Source organism: Parus major, chromosome 10 (assembly GCF_001522545.3).
Source record: "Parus major isolate Abel chromosome 10, Parus_major1.1, whole genome shotgun sequence".
NCBI classification, from domain to species: Eukaryota; Metazoa; Chordata; class Aves; order Passeriformes; family Paridae; genus Parus; species Parus major.
The window spans coordinates 8,552,323-8,575,650 of record NC_031779.1 but is presented as its reverse complement, the minus strand read 5'-3'; the positions used below and the strand labels follow the sequence as shown (position 1 = coordinate 8,575,650).

Sequence of the window (23,328 nt, the reverse complement as noted above, 5' to 3'; positions counted from 1 at the left end):
ACAGAAACCTTCTCAGAGACAGGAACATAAATAGCTGGCCCTGAAGAGAACCAAGCAACAAAGCACAATTAAGTTTCACCACAGCAACAGAAAAGCAGGTTTTAAGTGGATGACTTAAGCAGGTCTATTTTTGTTTTTACATAAATCCAGAAAAAGACCACGCACAGTCTTACCCACACAGAAAAAGATAATTCAGCTTTTTATGCTGAAAAACTACCGGTGGGACTCTACAGGAATAGAGAAATATTTTTCTGATGTTTAGAAACCATCAATGTCATTTATGAGCTATGTGCAAGTACAGGAAGACCTCAAGATAGCGCCATCCATTACATGAATTTACTCTTTTGGGTCCTTACAGAACGAGGAGGATTTGGGAATACTTAGCAGAAAGCAATATAATCCAACAGATTTAGTATGCATCTAAGAAAATGTCCTGCCTCATATTGCCATGTTGCACTTCTTCCAGTTTTCCTACCAAAGTGTTTGTTTCAATAAGAATACCTGAAAATACTTGGGTAAGGAGGTAGAAGCTGACAGAACAGTTGAAATCTGGAGCCAATACAATCACTTCCCTGCTGACTCCCAAATGTGCAGAACTCACAGGGCACACAGCAGTAGAACAGTGAGGTCTCCTGGTACCCAAGGGTTTGGTCCAGTCTCTGTTCACCTGCCAGTTCAGCACACTCACCATAGACTGACTGGTCTCTGGTTGCCTCTTGAGCCAGCTCCTTCATGTAAACTGGTGATGTGCTCTCCTCCTTCTCTGCACCTCATTTCTCTTCCTGGAAAACAGGCTCATCCTTCAAAATTGACCAAGTCAAAAAGAAAAGTAATTGTGGAATATGGATATCCACTATGGAATATGAGGATACTCATGACAGAAGTTTCAATACAGAACTAGATGGAATAATATTCCTTTGCAGAGTTACCTCTGCAGCTCTGTTTCTGGATGCTGGATCAAGATCAGGGTTGCCATCACTGAAAAGCTGAGGCTCTCCAGGGCCTGAGCTCCCAGCCCAGCCAGGATTCCTGGTACACAGTGACAGCTTTGTTACACCAGACAACCTCCTGGCTCAGCTCAGGCCTGCAACCACCTTCCATGCAGCCACTGTCACACTTCCCAAGCTCCCAACTCCACAGCAATGGCTCATGCTTGCACTGAACTTAAAAATATGCTATTCCTGCCAGCTGTGAATAACAAGAGATACTGAAGTGTCCTCTGATGCCTAAAAACAAAATCACACTCTGGCAGTATTCCAAAGAAAGGACTGGATAATGTGAGCTGGCACACAATGCTCCTTAAGAAGTGTAGTCCTTCACTGTTTTGATACCTTCAACTGAGAAACAGGACATTTAAATTATTAATGGATTCAAGACTTCTGTAATGTTACAGTCTTTTATCACTGTTCAGATGCAAAGAGAAACAATTAAAATAGAAAGTAGTTCTTAATAGGCAGAAACACTGCAATATGTGATGGAAAAGAACATTTAACAAGTATCAAACTGATTTTTCTAAATAAAACTGGATTTTATTAAACTGCAAGAAATGCAAATATGGTGATAGATTCAGAACAGTACTTGTTGGGCAATCCAAAAATAAAGACTGACACAGATACAATTCCCTGCAAACTTCTTAAGTGATGTTACCATAAAGCAATTAGAATCAGAATACTGACACCTTAACATACACTATTCATACAGTGAAAAAGGTTACAGAGAACATTACATTAACAACAGAAGGCATTGTTGTCTTTGCAGTTCTTTAAACACCAGGACACTGAACATCTCCTTGCTGAAATGGTTTAAATGCATAGGCCACAAACATATATTTGTATTAGAGTTCCTATGATTACAGAAGTCCAATTGCATAACACAAGTCTGATTTACCAGCAGGGAAATCATCTGCTGGAAATTATTCCACTCTAAATCAGTTTTCATTTATATAAACTGTCTCGAAGTGCCAAGTAAACATTAAGGTATGCAGAACATTAAATATATTTACAGGTTCAGTGCACTTTAAATTCCTCAGTAAGAGGGTACTGAAACAATAAAAAAAGAACTTTGCTTGGATGATTTTACTTGTGATAACACAAGTAGCTTGACATAAAAAAAAACTTGCCATCAGCACATTAACATTCTTACAACAATTTCATGAACACCTACCAAAACATCAGCAAAGTAAAATAATACTTTATTTTCCTTTACAACCAGTGCTTATCAGGTGAGAATCAGTAATGCTGAAATAGAAGAGTTTCCTTGCTACTAATTAACACATGAAGGAGAGAATTCCACCACAAAATCCCTTTATACCGTGTCTGAACTGTGTGTACAATCTGGGATGCTTAAATAGAAAACATGACCAGCTATAAATAATACTAACCAGTACTATTTTTCATCTAGCATCTAAATAAATTAAGATTGCTGGATTTTCAAGATTGTGAGGTTACCTCAGGAAGAGGAGACAATCTGCTCAGACACATTTTCCACGTTTGCTGCTCTGATTTAATCCCTCATGCCTTGCTGCAGTTCCCAGCCATGCACACACAACACAGCCACATCTCTGCAGATCAGAGGTTTGATGAGTCACACTGAGGCTATAAATAATTAGAAGTAAAAATAAATGGATGTTTTCCCCTTGTGAATTTTCATGCACAAGGACTTTGGCCAGATTAAATTTATAGGTTGGACTGGAAAGCAATGAACATAACATGTTCACTACCCAACAATCAAGGAGTCATCATGTCCACAGCCAAGCACCCACAGCTCAGTCACCTCCCACTTGATCCACATGGAACTTCATCTTAGACATGCACAAATACTCAGTGACTGTCAGACACCTGTGCAAAGAGAATGAGACTGAAATATGGGGCAGGAAGAACTGCAGACAGGAACTAACCTGAAGGCTTTAGACATTCCCCAGGAGGTGCTTCCAAACAATTTCACATGCCTGACTCCTATAAAAACCTATTTAGATGTTATCCCTTCCATGAATATCAAAGATCCTGGGAAGTGTTTTGCTCCCTAGAATCTTTTAACTGTTTCAAAACCATGCATTTGTTGCTACATAAGTTATTTTATATAACCACCAATATGGGTCTTGTTGCCAGCAGTGCTTAAAAATAGTTTTAGAAAAATTATCAAAATAAAATTAGACAACTGATCAAGTCTGACTTCATAATGGAAATATGTTTTCTTTGAAATCATATTTAGGTAGTTGCCATGAAGAATAAGTGTTGGCATCTATAAAAGCTGTGTAATAAAAATAAATACTTTCAGTCATTTACAACAAAATTAATATACATTTCACTTACACAGGTAACAATACTTTAATGTACTGTACAGTCCTGAGTATGTTTTTGTAGGGGTAATTCAGGTCACCAGTTTTCCCCCACAAGTCCACTTGGACATTGCCAGCTGGAAGGAAACTTTTAATACTTGAAGAAGCAGTATCTTAGTTTAGCTTTGGTAATTATCTGTGCAACTGTATAAATCTGTGATTTGCTTTCACACACCAAACAGATTAAGGCAGGCACTATTGTTCTTAGGATTCCTCCATCACCTTCTGACACTGATAGAGCAAACCATCTGGAAGAGCAGCACAAGGGGATCTGAACCACAGGGCCAGCAGCCCTGAGTGCGTGCGGCAGTGCAGCAAACAGGGCACAGACGGGAGGAGCTGGCAGGCCAGGATTCCCTCATTACCTAAGAGACCACAGGAAGAAATGAACTAACAGTTAGCAAGTAACAACTGCTACAGCAGACTTCACAGAAAATGCATCTTTCACACTCTATGTGTGCTGTTTCCCCCTGCTCTCACCTCTAACTCATGGAACACATCACCACAAATCATGTCAAAATCCCAGCTTTGTATTTGTCATACAGCTTCATTCCCTTTTTGTCTTACCCAAAACTCTTCACAGTGCAAGTTTCCCTCCTTGTAAAATCCACTGTTTGCTGAACACTTGTACCTTTACATCAGCTTCCTACAGATCCCTGAGTGAAGCAAACAAAGTCCATGGCACACCAGTCCTTGTTTACCATGCTCCCAAGCACTCCCTGCCTTAACATCTAAGATACTCTCTTCTATGCATTTGTTTTCCTGGGACAAATTATCCTGTGAGCAACCCTACACATACTTTCTCTTACCTATAATGTCAACTCTGTGGAGTTTCAGCTTCTGTTGCAGTGTATCCAGGGCTGCTGAAAGGGAATCTTGGCAAGATGACATTTTTATATTCTGTTTCACATCATTGGAAAGGGACAACCAGAGCTTCCCAAAGTCTTCTGTAGTCATTTCCATTGGCCTAAAAGGAAGTTCACCACATTTCTTAGCCAAATAATATACATATAAATCAGAATATCTTTGGTCTTAAAAAAACCCCTGAATATGGAAGCAACTGGACAATAGAGCACACAATAAATAAATACATATTAGTCTAATCAAACCGCTCCTCTTTCCAGCATAACATTTAAAAAATAGTTCTATTCCTTGTTTTATATTTCTAAATTAAAAAAAAAATCAGATTTCACTTCAAAAGAAAAGTCTGTTGGACAAATGACACTTGTTTTTTCCTACTCCTAAAATAAAAGCAGTGTTCAAAAACGAAAAGAATGAGCTTTCTTTCTCTGCAAAAGCTGTCAACCTTTTCATACAATGTTCTCATCTCTGCACTCAAAACACTTGTTTCCTCTTGACATGTTTACATTATGCCATGTTTTAAAGCATCATGTCCTTCTGTTCTCTGTTCTGTTAGCCTCCTCAAAAACAGTTACCGTCAACATTCTCCCTGCATTTGTACTCCTTGCTGGAACTTTACCCCATTTTTGCAAGTGTAAAATAACCCTTTATTATCTTTACAAGCCATCTTAGATTTTAAGGTGAAGTTTTGTATTTTCTTAGTCAATACCCAAATCATCCTACCTTTGTCTAGTACTGAGCTGAATTCAAGTGTTTTTAAAAACTGCAGCTTATTTTATTTACCTGATGAAGTCCATCAATGATAAAGGAACTGAAAATTGAAGGCGAGTTTCCATCTCTGACTGGTAACCAACAGAGCCAGGAAGAATTGCCTGTGTACAGACTTTGATCATCCTCACACATTTCTGGCAATGTTCCACGCTTTCAGCTTCAATTACAGTAAACTGGGAGGTGGCACTCTCCAAAATCTATATAATATCATAAAAGGAATAAAGAATATAAGTCTTGCTGTCAAGCTGTGTAAGTGATTCAGATACAGCTATAAAACTGTGTAAGTGCCTTTTATTTCTGTTGATGTTTCCTGGAGTGTTTGACAAGTGAACAGAGCTACCATTTCTCAGCCCTCATGAAGGATAAATCCATCATTAACACCTACAAACATTCTATGAGATGCACAGCACCAGTGAAATTGATCTCTGACAACTGACTTCTCCCAGCTCCAAAGAACAGCACCAAGAACCTGAATTCTGTAGCACAGTCCCAGCATAAACTAATACAGAAGCAAAAAGCATCACAACATACCTCAAGCTATACACTAAAAGCAAGAAGTTGAGAAAACATCCATAATAAAAAGGAAGATTTCTAGATTACTCAGCAGTACCTGGCTCTCCAAATAAACTGGCAACAGAAATTCTATCTGTGGTGGTGGTCTGGGTGGGAATTTAAGTGAATTACAGGAAAAATCTAGACAGGAGATGGTCACTCTCTATCAATGGCAAGACAAGTTTGATTCAAGTCAGAAATGGAAAGGAAAAGGACTCCATAACCAATTAGCAGTTCCTTGATTAAGTCAATTCTAAAATAAACTATCTGCTTAATTCTTTTTATCCAATTATCACTTGCTGAGTTGTATAATAATTCTGTGCTTCTTTTAGCATAGTCTGTGGACAGTCATACCAATTGGCAAATCCCAAGTATGTTTCCAAATATTTAAATGAAATTTTAATTATGACTATAACATGCTTTTACCAATCATATTTAAATCCCTAATGTAGCCAATGTAAAAAAATAAACTGATCAACTCCTCTGCAACCTCAACTAAATGCATGACAGTGAATCATGACTGGTTCATTCACTTTTTTTTTTTAATTGAAAGAAGCTTACATAAATTTGGTGTCAGGAAAGCATCACATCTGCTTATCAGGTAAATACAAATGAATGCACAAGCACAATAGTTACACCCAGACAAAAGAAAGCTACACACTGAGGTGAACTCAAGTCTTACCACTCCAAGCAGGACCAGAGAGGTTTCCACTTGGCTTAGTCTTTGCATTCAGAATGGAAAAATCACACATATTCGTTTTACAGAGGCAAACAAAACCAAGGTGAATTGAAAAAGTGAAAGGCTAACTTTTACAGCCAATGACTGTAAGTTTATGGTAAGATTTCTTTCACCTCCTTTTAAAAATATGTGCAACAGCTGCACCATAGGTTTTAAGGAAATACTTTGGAAAAAGGCATGGCTATCCCATTAAACCAAACACTGCACAGTTAAATGCAAGCAAAAAGCAAGAAGTTCAAGTGAATTTAAAATACAATGGAAACAAAGTTTCTTACCTGAAAGTGTTCTGTCTCTTCAAACACTAAGTTCACAGCATGAAGTGCAGAAGTGGTTTTATTTGAAACAAAAATAATGAGCAACAGAGAGTCATCTCTCCACACCTTACATAAATGCAGAGCTAAGGCATCACTCTGACAAAGTCCCACTACTTCAGAGTGAGGAAGCTCTTCAAGTTCTTCTGATAAGGAAGGGATTAATGGTGTTTCACTGGCACTTTCACATTGAGCACTTGGAGAAGGCTGAAAAATTTCAGTATTACTATCAGCAAATAAAGATGACTGTGACAGCCTGTTAGCTGAAAGTCTGTCATCCAGCACAGATTTTCTGAGGGACTGAGGTGTTTCAAATGCTAAATTGTCTTCTACAATATCTGAAGAACAAGGAGAGGCTTTCCTTAAACTTGTGTGCGTACTTCCTTCAGAGTCTTCCATACTAGAAGGTACTGTATCAAGTAAGGGACCAAAATCTGAAGCAGCATTGTTTTGGAAGTCTGATGCCTCCTCATTCAACTGCTGAGTTTCATTTATCTTTGATTTCCTTTTGAACTTCTGAGTAGCTGTGTCTGCTTTGCCCATCTGAAAAGGAAAGAGAAAAAAAAAAGGTGGACAAGTTCCTAGCAACCAGCTGAGCTACTCTTAATAGCATGCAACAGTGAGGAAGGAGCAAGGAATCAAAAGAGATGACAAAGATTCCCAACATTTTAATGGATCCAGGGGTCTGCTGTATCTCTTACAAGAGTACTAAATTAGCTTATAATGCAAGAATGACTCTAGATTCTCTTAAGAAACTAAGAACTCTTATTAAAGATTAAGCAAAGGTAGTTCCAGTGCTAAGATTTGAGCTGGCTAATATGATGCCAGTCTTAAAAATACTACCTCATAGTCAATTATTTTATGTTCCACGTACTACCAAGCATAAATTAAAAAATGGTCTTGCCATAGGGTGTCAGTTCTAGCCTTACATCCAAATGAATGGTGACAGCTCTGCAAGGCTGGGCCAAGGAAGAGTTGTTCAGGAAAACTGACACTAAAACTTGGAGCACAACATGTAAACAGAGGAAAGTTCTAGTTACCAAACCAGATGTGCCCCACAGGTTGCTTCATCAAGCTGTTTCAGGTTTCAATAAAACATCACACTGCAAAAGCAATTCTCAATAGTTTTTCAATGACTTGGGTGGGGCTTGTCTTATCACTAATTTGATCTCAATTTGCATACAAGTATCTGTAATTTTAAAGACCATATGTAAACTTTAGACTGTTGAGTCTCAAAAGAATCACTTACCAGGCTGACACCAGCACTTGATCCCAGCCCAACGAACAAAGTTGATGCCAACTGCTGCTTCTCTTTGTCTTCCTCAGACAGGCTGGCACCTTGATCAGGCTGCAATGCAGGAGGCTCCCCCACCTGCCCTGCTGATAAGCTGCCACAGGGTGCTGCTTCTGGCTCGTTTCCTTTCCCTACTTTGTTTTCTTTCTTTGGAAGGTAACCTTCTTTTCCCCACAGTTTGCGTACTCCCTCAAGTTTCAGAGTATTTGCCCTAAAAAGGCAAACAAAACAAAGCAGGATCAGCCATATGAACATGTTCATAAAAACATGCCAACACTCAAACACCATTCACTGCTTTGGTACTTTGACAGAGGATATTTATGCTCATAAAATATAAGGATTACGGAAAGGTTTCCTGCATACCAGTTTAGCAGAGTATAAATGAAATTATTAATTTGTATGAAACATCGATATGGAATTAATGTGTAGTGCACTAAAAATAAAAGGAGCAATGTTACACTTTTATCTTTTAGAAAAAGAAAGCAGGGAAAATAATAAACAATGTAATCATCAGGCAATCTTGTCTCAATTTTACTGCATTAACTATCCCCTAAGCTGCTGTCTGTGAAGAAAGTGGAAGAAGAGTCAGGCCACATCAGCTGTTTTCCTAGTTACTATACAGATGCCATCACCTGGTTTTCTTCTTATGTGACAGAGCTTTCCAAATTCAACTGCATTCTTTTTAGTTTCATGCAATGAAGCAACAAAGACCCATGATACTGACAAGAACAGAAGCTTAAATGTTCACTTCAAACACAAATGAACTCACTCTTTGTGCCCCATCTCAGCACTATTCCCAGATGTATCAGAGCCAAGAGATAAACCAGTGGGGGACTGTCTGCCTGTGACACCGGATGAGGACACACTCGAAGCAAAGGACAATCCATAAGGTTCAAAATTCAGAGCTGCAAGACAGACAATTTTAAAATTACATGAAGGCATAAAAAAAGTAAGAATGAAATCTATTTTTTGAAAATAGATATATCCCTGTACTGCTGGACTTCTCAGGCTTTCACTTTAATAATCCCTGTAAATTTCAAATCAAATACAGACCAGCAATGATTACAGTAAGACTTTCTCACCTGCAGAACAACAATCTATATACATCAACTACACAGAGGTAGAACTAAAATTTAAGGTGAACTTAGCTCTTGTCTACAGACAAGAGCTGCATTAAGATACTACTATTTTAAGAAGATAAATTAACTGTACACTTAATTTGTCTATACTTATCAGGTAATTTACCAGTATTAAATAAATGCAGTAAACCATCACCTTTTTCCTGAGAAAGTTTCTCCTCTTGTCTCTGGTGATGAGGCTTATATGGTGCTGCACCATGACCAAGTCCCTCAGCCACAAACCCATCCAGAAAAGATAAGGAAGCATCTACCTACATAGAATTGAAAGGAATGCAAAGGCAGAGAAAATATTTGTTCTGATGTTACCAGAAGAATATTGTGTCTTTTCAGCAAATCAGGGTCTTCACATCTCCAATAGCTACCAATTAAGATGCTATATGGACAGAATTTTTTCCATCCTTTACTGTTGAAATTTCATGGTCCAAATCAGTAGTTTTTAGATAGGAGGAAAACCCTTTGAATCTAAAAGCTGTACTGTATCACTAAAGCAGGCCTAACTCATCTTTGAAAAAACAAAAGCAGACTAAAAATAAACCAGTGTATGAAATGATAATTTTGCTAAAAGCTACTCCAGCTTAACTAAAACACCATGGTTCTTTACCTTTCAGTACAGAACACTGTGTCTGAAAAAGTGTTTCTGAAAACTCACTTTACATAGACTTGCACGCAGGAAGAACTGCAAACCCCATTAATTTTGAGAACACCTTTTCACCAAAACAATCATCCCCCTGAACTACAAAGAGGTTCATGAAAAACACACATGACATGTGTCTTACCACCAGGTCATTGCAACTAGCATCAAATGGAAGCAAGCTTTTCATCAGTGCTTTGTCTTCAAACAGATGCTTCAATTCAAAGGCATATTGTCTCAGGCATGTATCCAGAGAGCTGCTGAATTCTTGGATTAGTTCATCCACTGTTTTTGAGCAGGAAGTGTGTGATGCTATCTTGGTGACTGCAGCCATTATCCACGCTTTAGTTTCAGAAGTAACAAAAGTCTTTTTCAGCAGGCTGTGCAGCTTTATCAAAATAACTTCTGGATCAACATCTGTAACAAGACTGAAATATTCTCCCAACACCTATCCACAAAGAACAGAAAAAATACACATTTAGAGCATTGCTTTCAGTTTTGAAATTACAGTATAATACTAAATAAGAAGACAATAAAATCCAGCTCATATTCAAGAAACTATTACTTAAACATATTCAAAGTTATTTCTTTACCATGTTGTGTTTTATATGTCAAAGGGTTGAAGTGACCTTTGTGTTTACCTCGGACTCCAACTTTTGGCCTTTTAAAAATCAAATGACTGTCCTGAAAAGAAAGCCCTGACAAAACACCATTTCCTCAAACTGCAGCCTCTCCCTTGGGTGGCAGCTGAAGCTTCCCCAGGCATCAGATAACACCAGCACAGCATTTGGCCAGTCATTTGCAGGGCTACAAGAGCTGCTCACAACCACATCTGGCTTATTTGGATGGAGACAGAAAGGCTCTCAGTATGCAGTCAGATTCAGGTGCCTGCTAAACCATTCCAACATCCACCTGCCTTAAAGGAAGTCAGCTTTTCCACAAACCACAAGTTCATAGTCCTCACTCACCAAAGAGGTCACTAAAATAGATTTCAGCATGTCAGCTGGACTTCAAGTCCAGCTTCAAATGACTACAAATTAAAGTTTAATAAATATTTATTAAAAACATTATCACCTTTGACAGCTTCCTCAAATCTGTGTATGGAATTCTGACCATGTGTCTACCTTACCCAACTCATAACTTGAAGGAATTTCTGTGGATATAATTTATCTTCCTCCTCAAGTAATGCTAAATAAGACTGTACTGCATACATCCGTAGCTGATGATCTTCTTTTCCATCATCAAATCCTAGACAGAAAACAACACAGTTTCTGTGAAACACAACATATCCTACCAAATATTTCAAAGTACGTTTTAAGAAAAGAAAACAAACACAGATTATTAAGGAACATGCCTAATTCTTCAGAGCATGTGGGGAGTTACCTTCAGCCAACAGCCTCAGAAAGTTGTTTGGGATATCAGAATGCACAACATCACCTCCAACTGAAAACACAGCATTCATTGTCTGGATGAACCACTCATTGCTAGGGGCATACGTGTCCAGATGTTAAGGAACAAAATATCAAGGCATAACTTTTCTTTCTTATTTAGGGAATTTCCTAAGGACTGCCCATCGTGATCTTCTCAGTAAGTTGGGAATCTGATGGACAAATATCAGTCTCATCCAACTAAAGATTAAATATTCCTGTATCTTTTGGAAAGTGTTTCCTGTAAATGTCATGAAAACTGGTGTTCAGTTAGGAAAGTCTTAAGTTACTGCTTTGTTAAAAAAGCTGAGTTTATGCAGGCCTCACACACTAGGAACAGATATGTTCACATTTGTCATACTCTATTTTAAGCTCACACTTGTCCTGTGCTAGGCTTTCAGATAATCATTTGTTTATCAGCATAACTTGATCAATGATAAAAAAACAGTTCTTTTCAGCAATGCTTTGCTGTTGATTTACAAATTTTACAAAAACACTTTTACAAAAACACTCCACAGAAACCCTCACTGTTTTTTTTTAATATATTCAACTTTTGATCAGCCTTTGCTAACTTTGAAAGTTGGCTTTTGCCTTCTCTCAGGCAAGTCCTGAAAACACACAGTTAATGTATGGAAATTTTTAACAGTACAGAAATTTCAGTATTATTGCATTAGTTTTTGCATACTGCAGGGCTGCAGGACAAAAGAGCTTTTTTTAGTACGTCACTCCATGCCAAGCACTGCACAAACAGGATGATGAGGCAGCTCTCTGTTATCAAGAGCTTACAACTCAAGTTATCAGACAAAAACACACAGAAATCAGGCAGTGGAAGGTCTAACAGTTATGCCCCATCATAAGCCAAATCCCTAATCATCACTTTGATCTTTTATGGCATTTTTAAAAAATATTTTCTTTATTTCTCTCAAAGTGTGCTGCTCTTAAAATCCATATACCAATGAAGAGTTCTATCAGAGAAGATCAGTCCCACAGGTACAGAGCAGCACTTCAAGTAGCACTGACACATCTCTCTCCATGCAGTAGTATAAGGCTTCAAAGTTTGAATTTAAAACACGAAGTTTTAATGCTAAACTCCAAAGACAAAATCTGTGTGCAATTAGTTTCTGTCAGTGAAATACAAGAAACATTGTAGTCATTTTTGTACGTGCTTTCTTTTGCATACTTCCTTTTCATTTGAAAGGATGGAAAGCACATCTCTAACACTTCCTACTTCACAAGATCAGGAAAGATGCTTTGATAGGTATCAATACTACAGGTGCCTGAGCTCTGGCTTCAAAGTTTCAGAAAAATAAAAGGATATTTCTCAGCTAGTTCTGCTATTTTGCCAACTAAGTTGATGATAGCATATTCTTCTTTGCTTTCTTTTAAGTAGTCAAGCATCTTCTGGACTATGACAATTACATTCTGCCCATTTGTAATCCTATAGAGAAGCTCTAAAGTCTGAAAGAGAAAGCACAAAAAATTAATTGGTTCTGATGACTCAAAAAAGGAAGTTGACAAACAGCAGCTTCAGTACACCAAATTGAGCAACCATTCTTAAATGAAATAGAATGCTTATTTACACAGCTTGTCACATGAATACTGTCTGTAACTGCTCTTTCACAATTATGGAAACATAACATTTTTAGACTACTCATTTTACAAAACTTAACACCCACTTTAATAATTTACTTAATTTTTGACATATAGAAATTCACTGACCTCCCTTTTAATAATGGGATCTGGATGGTCCAAACATTCAATTATTGTCATCTGGTGCTGAAGTGCCAGATTTGGATCCTGCTGGATAACATAGGTCAGAGCCTTTAAACCTGGAAAGTAAGTGATTACAAGTGATATCAGGCAATGCTACCAGTATGGCCAAATTAAAGACAGTGTAATTAAATCAGGCATCCTTACCTAAGTATTTCAAGTTTATTTTGGGTGACAAAACAAATTTTCCAATGCACTTGGCAGCCTTTTCAAGTAATTCAGATTTGGGATAAATGGTATAAATTGTTTGGACACATTCAAACAAGATGGCTGCAGAAGGAGAAGACACATAATTAATGTGTATTGAATACTTCTATAATCCAAAATTTTTTAACAAACAAATGAGCTCAGTGTTCCTCAAGGACTGGCAGTGCTGGCCCACTCCCACTGAATCTAACCAAAAAGTACCATCAGACAAAGAAAAGCAGGTAAAAGTCTATCTCCTTTAGTACATACTTGTTTTAATTAGCCCCTGTCACTGTGCATACAACTTTCTGTCCTTAAAGTTCTTCAAACCTTGAAGTCTCCTACAGCTGCTCAAGGCACTGGACTGGGACAGTCTTCAGAAAGCCAACAAGCAACTATAAAGGATTTGAGACAAATTATTTTTGATAACTCATAACATTTATTGGCTACTACCAACAGCCAAATTCATCCCAAGATCATTCTTGAGAAAAAAAAAAATCAAAACACAAAACCAGAAAAGAAACCCAACAGCTTTGTACAATTTGAGAAAAATCTAAAAGTAAACTGAACAATATACAAAAACAGTACAATCACTCCTTTATGGCAACAATTTGGGCAAAGATTCAGACCAAGTCATGCTCCCAAATTAATTAGGGCTTAAAATCATGATGTAATTTTCAGTTGTTCTTGTAATTCAGTCACTAACTGAACTGTCCAATAGACAACCCCTCTCTTCCTTAGCCATTACAAACTAAATCTGAGAAATAGCACACAACAAAACTGCCTGCAAGGAACATGCCATAACCAGTGACTTTTTATAAAAAAGATCACTCAGAATTACATTTTTCTTTTGTCTGGGATTATCAACTATAGTTTTATATAATGCTTGCCATAAGTAAACACAAACTACATAACTAAAATGTATGTCCTTGTATAAATCATAATGAACTGCCCACTTTGTCCCTTTAAATGCTCAAAACAAATTTAATGTTTAACTCTTGGCAAGTGCAGATAGTCTTTATTAAAAGTCAACACATTTCCCAGTAACTTGTATGTTCTTGCCTAAAAGAACAGAAGCAATCAGCTGGATACTCTAAACATCTGACAGATGTTTCCTCATTTATTATTTACTAAGAGGAAATACTTCCCCAAAGCTCCCCTTTTTATGGAAATGAAGCTTACACAATACTCTGTAACATATGTATGATGTAGGTGTTAGACATCTACAGCTTTGGGCCATCTTCCTTTTTTGTTTTACCCCTCACTGTTGTTTTAAGAGTCACAATTTTCTTTCCATTCCATTAGCACAGGGACTTTGGCACATCTGCAGGGCTTTATTTAATAATAAAGAAATTGGAGTGGTAGGTTTTTTTAGTAGTGAAACAGCTCTTAAAGTAGGGTTCTAGAGCATCAGAACTGGTATTTTGGGGAGGTATTAAGACCTGGGGAGAAGACAAACTAAAAAACCAAATTGCTCAACTTTTTAGTAGGAAAAATATTAACAATCCAACTATTCCTTTTGCTTTCTAGTAGCAACAAAAGTAGCTTTCTCTACTGAGAAGATAATGAACTTCTACCAGAAGGAACCTTCTGCTATGTTTTAGAAATTTTCAGTTGAGACATGTGCCAAAGACATCCTTTCACTATCACTGAACTCTGGAGGTGCAATGTTTATTAACTGTGCCCAGAGGAGAAACCCTAAACAGCTGCAAAGAACTGATACTGTCCATACACACTGCTGCCTTTCTCAGGGCAGTGAAGAGAAGATCAAAGCATTTCTAACACACAGATGCATCAGCAGGATTGTCTTTTATTGCTTATTTCAACTTTTCAAATATTGATAATTACATAAAATAACCTTACCCACCATATGTAATGTTATGATTAATCTCTGCTCTTCTTAAAGATTCATCTAGAACATCATACATCAGTTCACTCGTCCTGTTTAAGAAAATATTTACAATTAATTGCAGCACTAATAAGCATGTAGTCTTATTTTGCCAAACAGTTCAAAGCTGTTATTGAAATCTGTAAAACATTATTCATATCCATAAATTTGTTTTAACACAGCAGAGTTCTGTAACATGATCCTAAATGGCATTTAACAGGATGCTTGAAGCTTGCAAAAGTAGCATTTTCCATATTATAAGAATAAAAAACACTTCCCTTGCTGCTTGCATAAATAAAATGGTCAGTAGGAAAAAGATAACAGACAACTAAGTCCTCACAGAATGACAGCACTTTTTAAAAATAGCTTTACTCCAGATTTCCACTATTATTTGGTAACATTGTAATAGAAGTCCCAGTAAAATTACATTTTAATCATATTCCACAACCATCAATTGTTTAGACAATCCAGAAGCTAAGAAACTACTTCTGCAGAAATAAATCTGTTCACTGTCTTGGTTAAAAACAAATTTCGACACTGAAAGCCTCTTACAGTCTATGAGGTGCAGGTTGTTACTGTACTCTTTGTACCTTCAAATTATTAATTACAGAGAAAAATCTGGTTACCTTGGATCATCTTTTCCCAACAGCCCCAAAATTCTTAAAAGCTGAATTTGTAACCATGGTGCTGGCACACTGTGATAGTTGAAGTCAGCAGAGAGCTTTCCTCCCACCACTTGCTTCAGGATGGTTACAAAACTCCCAGTCAGGTCCTTGTATTCAGATGAGTTTTCCTACACAATCAAAATCAAATACAAATCAAATATTTCAATACAACAACTTGAAAGCAAAAATAATCCACAACTTGAATAAGATCAAAATACCTACACTGATGGCATCATTTCCTTAAATCAAGACCTCTGCTCTCAACCCTCAGCACCCATAAGCTCTTTGCTTTAAGCCAATGCTCTCACCTCAAACATTTGCAAAGGGAGTGGATGTAACACATTGACAAGGAAATTTCCCTTTATTTCCCTATACTGTAGCACTTAGACCCTCTAGCCAGGGGCCCAGCAATTCTGAGCATTCAGGCCCTGCAAGTGGATCTCTCCAGCTAAATAGAGAACTGGCAGAAACAAATGTAACCCATCACCACATAAATTAACTTTTCTAACTACTACAAGTGAGTTCTTTCTGCAAAACCTTTGCAGAGCACACCGTGTATTGAAAATAAAAAACATCTCCCAAATTTGGTTGTGCTTCTAATTCTTTGCCTACCTTAATCATCTGCAGATAAATATGCAAAGAAGCAGCCATGACTCCAGCATCCCTGTCACATAAAGCCTTCCGGAACTTATCGTGGATGTGCTGAACTTGATTAGGAGCAATGAGATAGAATTTATATAAAGCTTGAACAGCTTTTCTTCGGATAATTTCCCTGAAATGAGATTTACACTTAACAAAACAAGTGTACTATAAGTACTTGACTTTACAAAAAAATTTGCCAGACCCCAGAACATCATGATTTGCCAACTTTAAAGCCTAGTACAGATGGATTCAGAGTGATGATTTAAAACAATGTCCACCAAATAAACAATGACATAGGCCATGACTCATCTGCTGTGGTCACAGATGCAGCTCCAGAAGTTACATGTCTAGAAATTACTGAATTAATTCATTCTGCAACTCCCTTTCTAATCAACAATTACAGATTCTCCTCTATTTATGGGATAAACTACAATTTAAACAAATCAAGGTTATCCATATATACACCTTTATCACTTTCTCTAAAGAGCTTTATGAAAAGAAGTATCAGTGAAATTCAAGGATCTGGATCTGTTTCCCCACCTACTCTACAAATATTTCTTCATGCATATTGTTTAAAAGGAGTCCAGCAAATAAATTCAATTACATTTACCTATCCACACTGGCTATGAAAAAAACTGTCTATTCAATACTTAGTCAAGCTGCAAATAAATGAGACAAGAATGCAAGAAAAAACACAAGGAGAGGATTAATTTCTAAAGGTGATAATTAGAAAAGACCAACTGAGAGAAGAAACACCAGTTTACTAAAACTATTTACAAAATTAAGTGATTCAGCTTCACAAGGCCATTTGAAATTCTGCAATGAATACATACTTAGAATGCTGAAGCTTGTCTTCTATTAGGGGCAGAACAGCTGGAATCATTTCCCGTGGGAAGATCTGGCTGACAACAGTTAATGCCATGCACACCTCTACAAGATTAGTGCTCTGCAGGTCCTGTTACATAAAAGACAATAATTTTTTTTCTTAGACTTTTAAATTCTGCACAGATATCCCCCAAATCTTTCACAAGCAGGCTGGACCTATGCCCCCTGGAGAACCCACCCCCAGCCAGCATCGTGCTGGTTTTAGAGAGGAGCCAGCTCTCACTGAGCTCATCAGGATCTTCTCTTACACAGGAAGAGAGAACAGACAGCTCCTCACACTCATCTTACAGAACTTCATTCCTATTTTAAATGTGTGGAACACTAACATGCAGAGCTACAATCAATTTCTGTTTATTGAAATGATTGTAAAAATATGTTGAGTCCCTGTCTGGATCAGGGAGATGAGTCACTTCCCACAGAATTCTACAGAACTGTCTCTACTGCTTTTGATCTAGCCAAAAGAATTTCAAACAAAATGAGCAGCTCAATAATACTGCCAATTACCTATCTGTACACTAAAATATTACCTACTTCTTAAGAAGCAAATGCACATTACAAGTAACATTCTACAAAACAATCTCAGTCTGTCCTAAATACAATTAAATATAGTAGGTATAGCTCACTGTAACTTTAAACAAAAAAAGGATGAATTTATGAAGACTACAATTATTTTTCAAAACTAATTATATGTGTGAGATTTCCAGCTGATATAACTTGCTTTGTTCATCTTTCCCAGATAAGTTTCAGTCTTTATTTTGGCTTAGTTCTTTGTGAGTTTCAAGCCATATTTTTAAATATCATAAAACAGTTTTCAGTCACAGCAACAAAATAAGCATCATTTTCAATCTATAATTTCTGGGACTTTGGTCTACTGCAATATAAAAGTAGAGATTATACAGAAAGAGTTATAGTAAGTCATAATTGCTCCATGTAAGAGACAGCAGTAATACATTTTCACTGGCACTTCAAAATGTATTTCCACTTTGTGCCAAAGTCATCAGATGAGCTTAGAGATGGCAACAGATACTTGTCATCAGTTAAGAGCCAAAGCTAACACTGCAATATGCATGCATGGCTCCTCCTGGAGTTGAGAATGTATGCAATTATTACATTTATAAAGTTAAGTTTATGGCATATCTCCTCTGAAAAAACTTTTTAAAATATGGCTTCAAGAGCAAGAATATCAAGATAAAATTAAAAAGCCAGGGAAAACCATTTCAGATTGTCTTTGCTAATCAAAGAAACAGCAATTTTAAGAGAGGAATAAATTTTAAGAGGAAAATTTAAGAGAGGAATATCTAAGAGAGAGAAACATCAGTTTTAAGGGAGGAATTAGATGTTGCATGACAAAATGGGAAAAACTGGTCTAGGTTCTTCACCCCACAGCCTCCCCACTAAGTTCCAGCCAAAGCTCTCTGTCCAACCAGGTTTTCTTCCCCACTGGCTCATCTCCTGGCACATGGAAACAGCCTCTCCTGCCTGTAAGATTTTCTCTTTTTTTTTTTTTCCTTTACAAAACCACTATACCTTCACAACTGTGTTCACAAGTAGCAGCAGCAGTTCATGATTTTCATGTAGAAATAGAGAAACTGCCAAGTAACCTATAAAAGAAAGCAGCCTTCATTACTGTTTTCAAGCAAAAACAACTTTCTGACAGAAACTTTAAGAATGTCTGTCTGTAAGACATGAAGAGTTAACTCAAACAGTTACAAAAACCCAACAAAAAAATCTTTGTTGGATAAGTTGCTCATGTTTGAAATATCAAGACTCTCTTTTTCCAGGAAATTCAGTTACATTTAAGTTGCAGTAAATAGCAACAGCTAATAATAATTATTATATAATAATATAGTAATGCAGTAAATAATAACAGCTATTGCAATAAGTAACAGGTAAGAATTCATAAGCTGTGAGAAATAAGACATATTACAATACTTTTACATCTAAAGAACAGTCAAGAGCACCATTATATTACAAATCACTTCCTGGAAAACAAATGTCTTCTCTGAACAAGGAAAAGTCTATTACTTTTAGACTATACAACTCAAGTGCACTTCCTTGTATCTGTTACTTTATTTCTTTTTCAAATAATAAAATTACTCTTCATATTCAACTTGGAATATACAAAAGTAAATCCACGATCCTATGCAAAGAACTCCTTTGTTATTTCTTAACAATGAGGAAACCATTCCAGAACCCAGGAAAAGAAACCTTTTATTCTCCAAGGCCCCTCTCTGCTTTTAAACTAAGGGATTTAATTGGGGGGTAGGGAGAGTGTGCTAAAACAGCAAGAACTGTACCTCAGAGACAGATTTTAGAGAATTCTTGGTTCATACAGAGCTTGGGGATCAAAATGAACAACTTGAAAATAAATAACTGTATTGGTTGGGCTATCAGATTGATCTATCTGCTTATGCTCATGGCCATGCTCAGCTCAGCACATACACAAAGGGAGAGCTCACTCTCCTGAATCAAGGCTCACACTGGGTACAGGAGTCACTCATCTTGACCAGCTCAACTGACAATTCCTCAGTACAAATTCTGCTATATTGCACCAAGAACTGAAAAGATCACTCTCATGTATCACATATAATTGCAGAACAACAACAAAAAAAGAAACCAAAACACACACGCATCTCTGATAACAGCCTTTTATCAGCTCAAAGCTTAAGGGCTTTTTGTGTCCAGAGAACTTTAAGCAACCTACATTAAAAACAAAAAAAGTGCTGCTTCACCAAACCTTTCTCAAAAAGAGCCCTAGAAAGGAAAGGTCTCAATCTGATTAATAACAAGACACACTGGCTCTTGACACTTACAGAAGCCACAAAGCTTTCTTCAGAACAGCTGATCACTTGCCTTCCCAGATTTGGTGAAGACAAGATTTTGTAATCCCTACCACAGCATCTGCACACTGGCTTTCATTACCCAGGGAAAAGCAACTTTAATTCATCACTTGTAATGGATTCTTTCAGAAACTCCAATACTTGAGTGGATGATCTGGATGAAATTCAAAGAAAGGATATCAAACAAGCATATCCCACAAGACACTGCCTTCCTTCTGTGCATGCAGACATGGTATTGCTTGGAGTTAAACCATTTTCTCTGCAAACAAGAAGAAATGTCTTCACCAGGCAGCTGAATCAGCAACTGCAAGGAAATTCTATGGATGAGATAGGCTGACAGATAACTTGTTTCCAACAGATGTAGTCTGAAGTAACAGCCACACTAGCAGGAAAGGAAATCAATCCCGTGAAATTTCAAATAAATCTGAACCAGCCTCCAAGATTTCTTTGGGAACTTCTGCCTCTAGGCTGTAAGGGCCTCCCTCTTTGCCTTATTCCCTACAACTCTTTTTAAAATAAAGAAAAAAATTCCACAAGCACCAAAACAGAAAACATTTGTCTGACAGAACCATCTTTGTCTAATATTGCATCAGTACTTGGAAAAGAAACTAGATCTTGACAGAATTTCATTTTCTGCTTGATGTGTTTAACAACTATTCTCTTAAATTGTTTGTTTACTGGTGTCACAATTCAAAACAACGAAAGAACCAATGATAAATTCATTTCCCCTTCCTTCTGTGCTGCAAGCACACTCAGAGCACCTCACAAGCCAAGGATTTAGATCATTTCAAAAAGAAACACACTGTGAAACAAGACCAAGAAAGAAGAGGAAGATTTTGAGTAGGTTGTATTTGACATTAATTATAAATCCTAAAAAACTTTAAAACTGGGAATTTGAGAACATTATAAAGGCTACAGCTCCATGCACATACCAACTCTCTTCTCCAGAAGATTCCCTTGCTGGGCAAGTTTGATTGCATGGATGTATCCAAACGAAGACTCATAGCCTAGCATTTCACAATAGATGAGCCTCACCATGCACTCTTTCATCAGTCTCTGAAATACCAGAAACAAATTATTAAAAATTTTAAGTCCAGCATATTTTATGCTCTTCTTCACTGCTCTAATGGAACAGAGAGCTTTATCTCTCTGATAGAAGAAAACACATAGAAACACGCCTAGAAAACACACTGAAATACAACAGAAACACGTCTAATCACACGCTTTCTAAAATCTCAATATTCATAATTTTTCTTTGCCATGAACTTCTTCTGCAAAGCAGTATTAAATATCTGTTAAAAAGGCAGAACTCCCTCTATTCCACCCCTAAAAACATTCTTATTTTGATTAGCATGCATGTGATCAACAGTACATTAACTATGACAACATAAAAAGATATTACTGATCTGAAGCATTATGATGATCACACTGTTAATACAAATTATTTTATCATTTACTACCCTGACTTAGGATAGTTTCTCATTACATGCAAGATAAAACTTTATTTTTCTCCTTCAAAAATCTTCACTGGGACTGACATATGTATTAAGTAACTCAAACCAGAACACATTTCTTGAAACTCAGACATGACAATAGCGCATACAACAAGAAGCACAGCTTCTTAAAGAGCACAAACTAATTGTAAGAACAATGTCAGCCTGCAAAGAGCGTTATTTGATGGCAGCAGTGCATCACTCAGCTTTGCTGTCTGCATTGTTTCAGAAACTACAGAATGACAGGAGGGTCATGTTGTTACAGCTTATTCACATCAAAGAGAGTAACAGTGGTCTCACTACTTGAATTATGCTGCAAAACCATGTGTATTGGTACTTTTAAATATCTACAGTGCAGATAACCTGCACATCCACCTGTCATAAAGAGCGAGAGCACTGCTTCCTTCACCTTCGGTGTGCTGTTCCACAGCCTGCAGCCACTACCAAAACTTACAAGTGTTGTGTTGGGGGCTGAAACTGTTGCTTTCAAACTGGTTAGTTCCTGCTGGATTAATTTTTCTTCTTCCTGGAAAAATTAAACTTGTTTTAACCTGGCGTAGATTTCACAGGGACCATGTGAGAGAAGACTCGGGGGAGCGGCGGTAAGGCAGTGTGTACCTCACCGCGGGGCCGCTCGCCTCAGCACAGCGGCCCTGCCTGCCCAGCCCGTGGCCCGGAGCGGCAGAACGCGGCCACCCACAAACACGGCGAGTTTATCGGGGGGTTTATCCTGGGCTCCCGAGCTCAGCCCGACCCAGCCCCGCGGCCGAGGGGAGACGCCGCGCCCCGGGCCCCCAGCCCAGCACTGCGCCGGCTTCCCCGGAGCGGGAAGGGAGAGGAGCCCAGCCCCGCAGCCCGTACGTGCTTGGAGGTGAGCGCCGTGATGCTCCGGACGAGGCTCCCGAGTCGGGAGGAGGCGGACAGCCTGGCGGGGCCGCCGGCGCCGCCCGGGTCGTGCTGCCCCAGCAGCCCGGGCAGGGCGCTGAGCGTCCGCTCCACCACGTCGCTCATGCCGGGCCCAGCGCTGCCGGAAGAGACGGGCCCGGGCGGCCCTTTCCGGGGCGGGGCGGCAGGTGGGGCCGGCCTGAGGGCCGGCAGAGCCGGGCGAGGCGGAGCCGCTGCCCCGGGCCCGGCTGGGCCGGGAGGTGGAGCTGGAGCCCCGCGTTCGGTGTGGGACAGCGCCTGCGGTGAGCCGGACACGGAGCCGTCCGCAGCAGCGCTGCCCTGAGGGAGCGCGGCCTGAGGGGGCTCCTGCCTTCATCATCTCGAAACAAAGATATTTCAGGGGGATTCGAAAGAGCAGCGTGTGGCAGCTTAGCACAGAACCGGTTCGGTTCAGAGACCATTGAGTTCACCAAACACCACCACGTCAACTAGACACTGAGTGCTACATCCAATTTTCCTTAAACCCTTTCAGAGATGGTGACTTCACCACCTTGACAGCCCATTCCATTATCTAAAAATCCTTTCTGTAAAGAAATTCTTCCAATCTAAACCTCCCAATTATAAAAAATATTATTTCTGAAGTGCGGGTGGGAACATCAGGAGGTCTGTGCTGGCTGAGGGGCTTCCAGAGGGCCGATCCTGAGGTGATTCCTGCAACCCTGGTGGCGCTTTGTCCTCCTGGGAAGGTTTTTACCAGGGAGCTTGTATTTCAGTTCAAAGGTCATTTTGAGGGTGTTTTTTCTAGAAAGGGTGGGGAAGAAACTGAAATAATCCCTTTCAAGCAATGTGTTTCCAATGAAAAGGTACCCCTCCATCTCCTACATACATCTAGACAGAAAATCATGCTGGATCGCAAAGCTATAAACTGATTTATTATCCGAAAAAGAGAAATGCTCAATAAAGATCACTATTTTTAAAAGTGTTAAAAGTGGGCATTTCCTTGAAGCTGAGA

The 23,328-nt window shown here is 38.4% G+C and overlaps 1 protein-coding gene across 2 annotated transcripts; it reads right to left on the bottom strand.

Moving 5' to 3' along the window:
• Positions 1–1,504: 1,504 nt before the first annotated feature.
• Positions 1,505–22,442, bottom strand: AP4E1 (adaptor related protein complex 4 subunit epsilon 1). Of its 2 annotated transcripts, none has more exons than XM_015638698.3 (21): positions 22,293–22,442; positions 21,886–21,957; positions 20,871–20,994; positions 18,626–18,699; positions 17,047–17,168; positions 16,184–16,343; positions 15,533–15,699; positions 14,886–14,959; positions 12,980–13,102; positions 12,782–12,891; positions 12,381–12,520; positions 11,019–11,131; positions 10,765–10,883; positions 9,781–10,083; positions 9,141–9,255; positions 8,635–8,770; positions 7,821–8,076; positions 6,536–7,114; positions 4,982–5,166; positions 4,147–4,304; positions 1,505–3,702 (listed from the first exon to the last, which is right to left on the bottom strand). In XM_015638698.3, exons 1-21 carry the CDS (start codon positions 22,440–22,442, stop codon positions 3,542–3,544), a joined length of 3,441 nt encoding a protein of 1,146 aa, XP_015494184.1. In that variant the 3' UTR covers positions 1,505–3,541. The 2 variants fall into 2 exon arrangements, with proteins under 2 accessions (XP_015494184.1, XP_033372825.1); XM_033516934.1 differs by having other exon boundaries at positions 3,542–3,702; positions 22,297–22,374.
• Between the last annotated feature and the right edge of the window lie 886 nt (positions 22,443–23,328).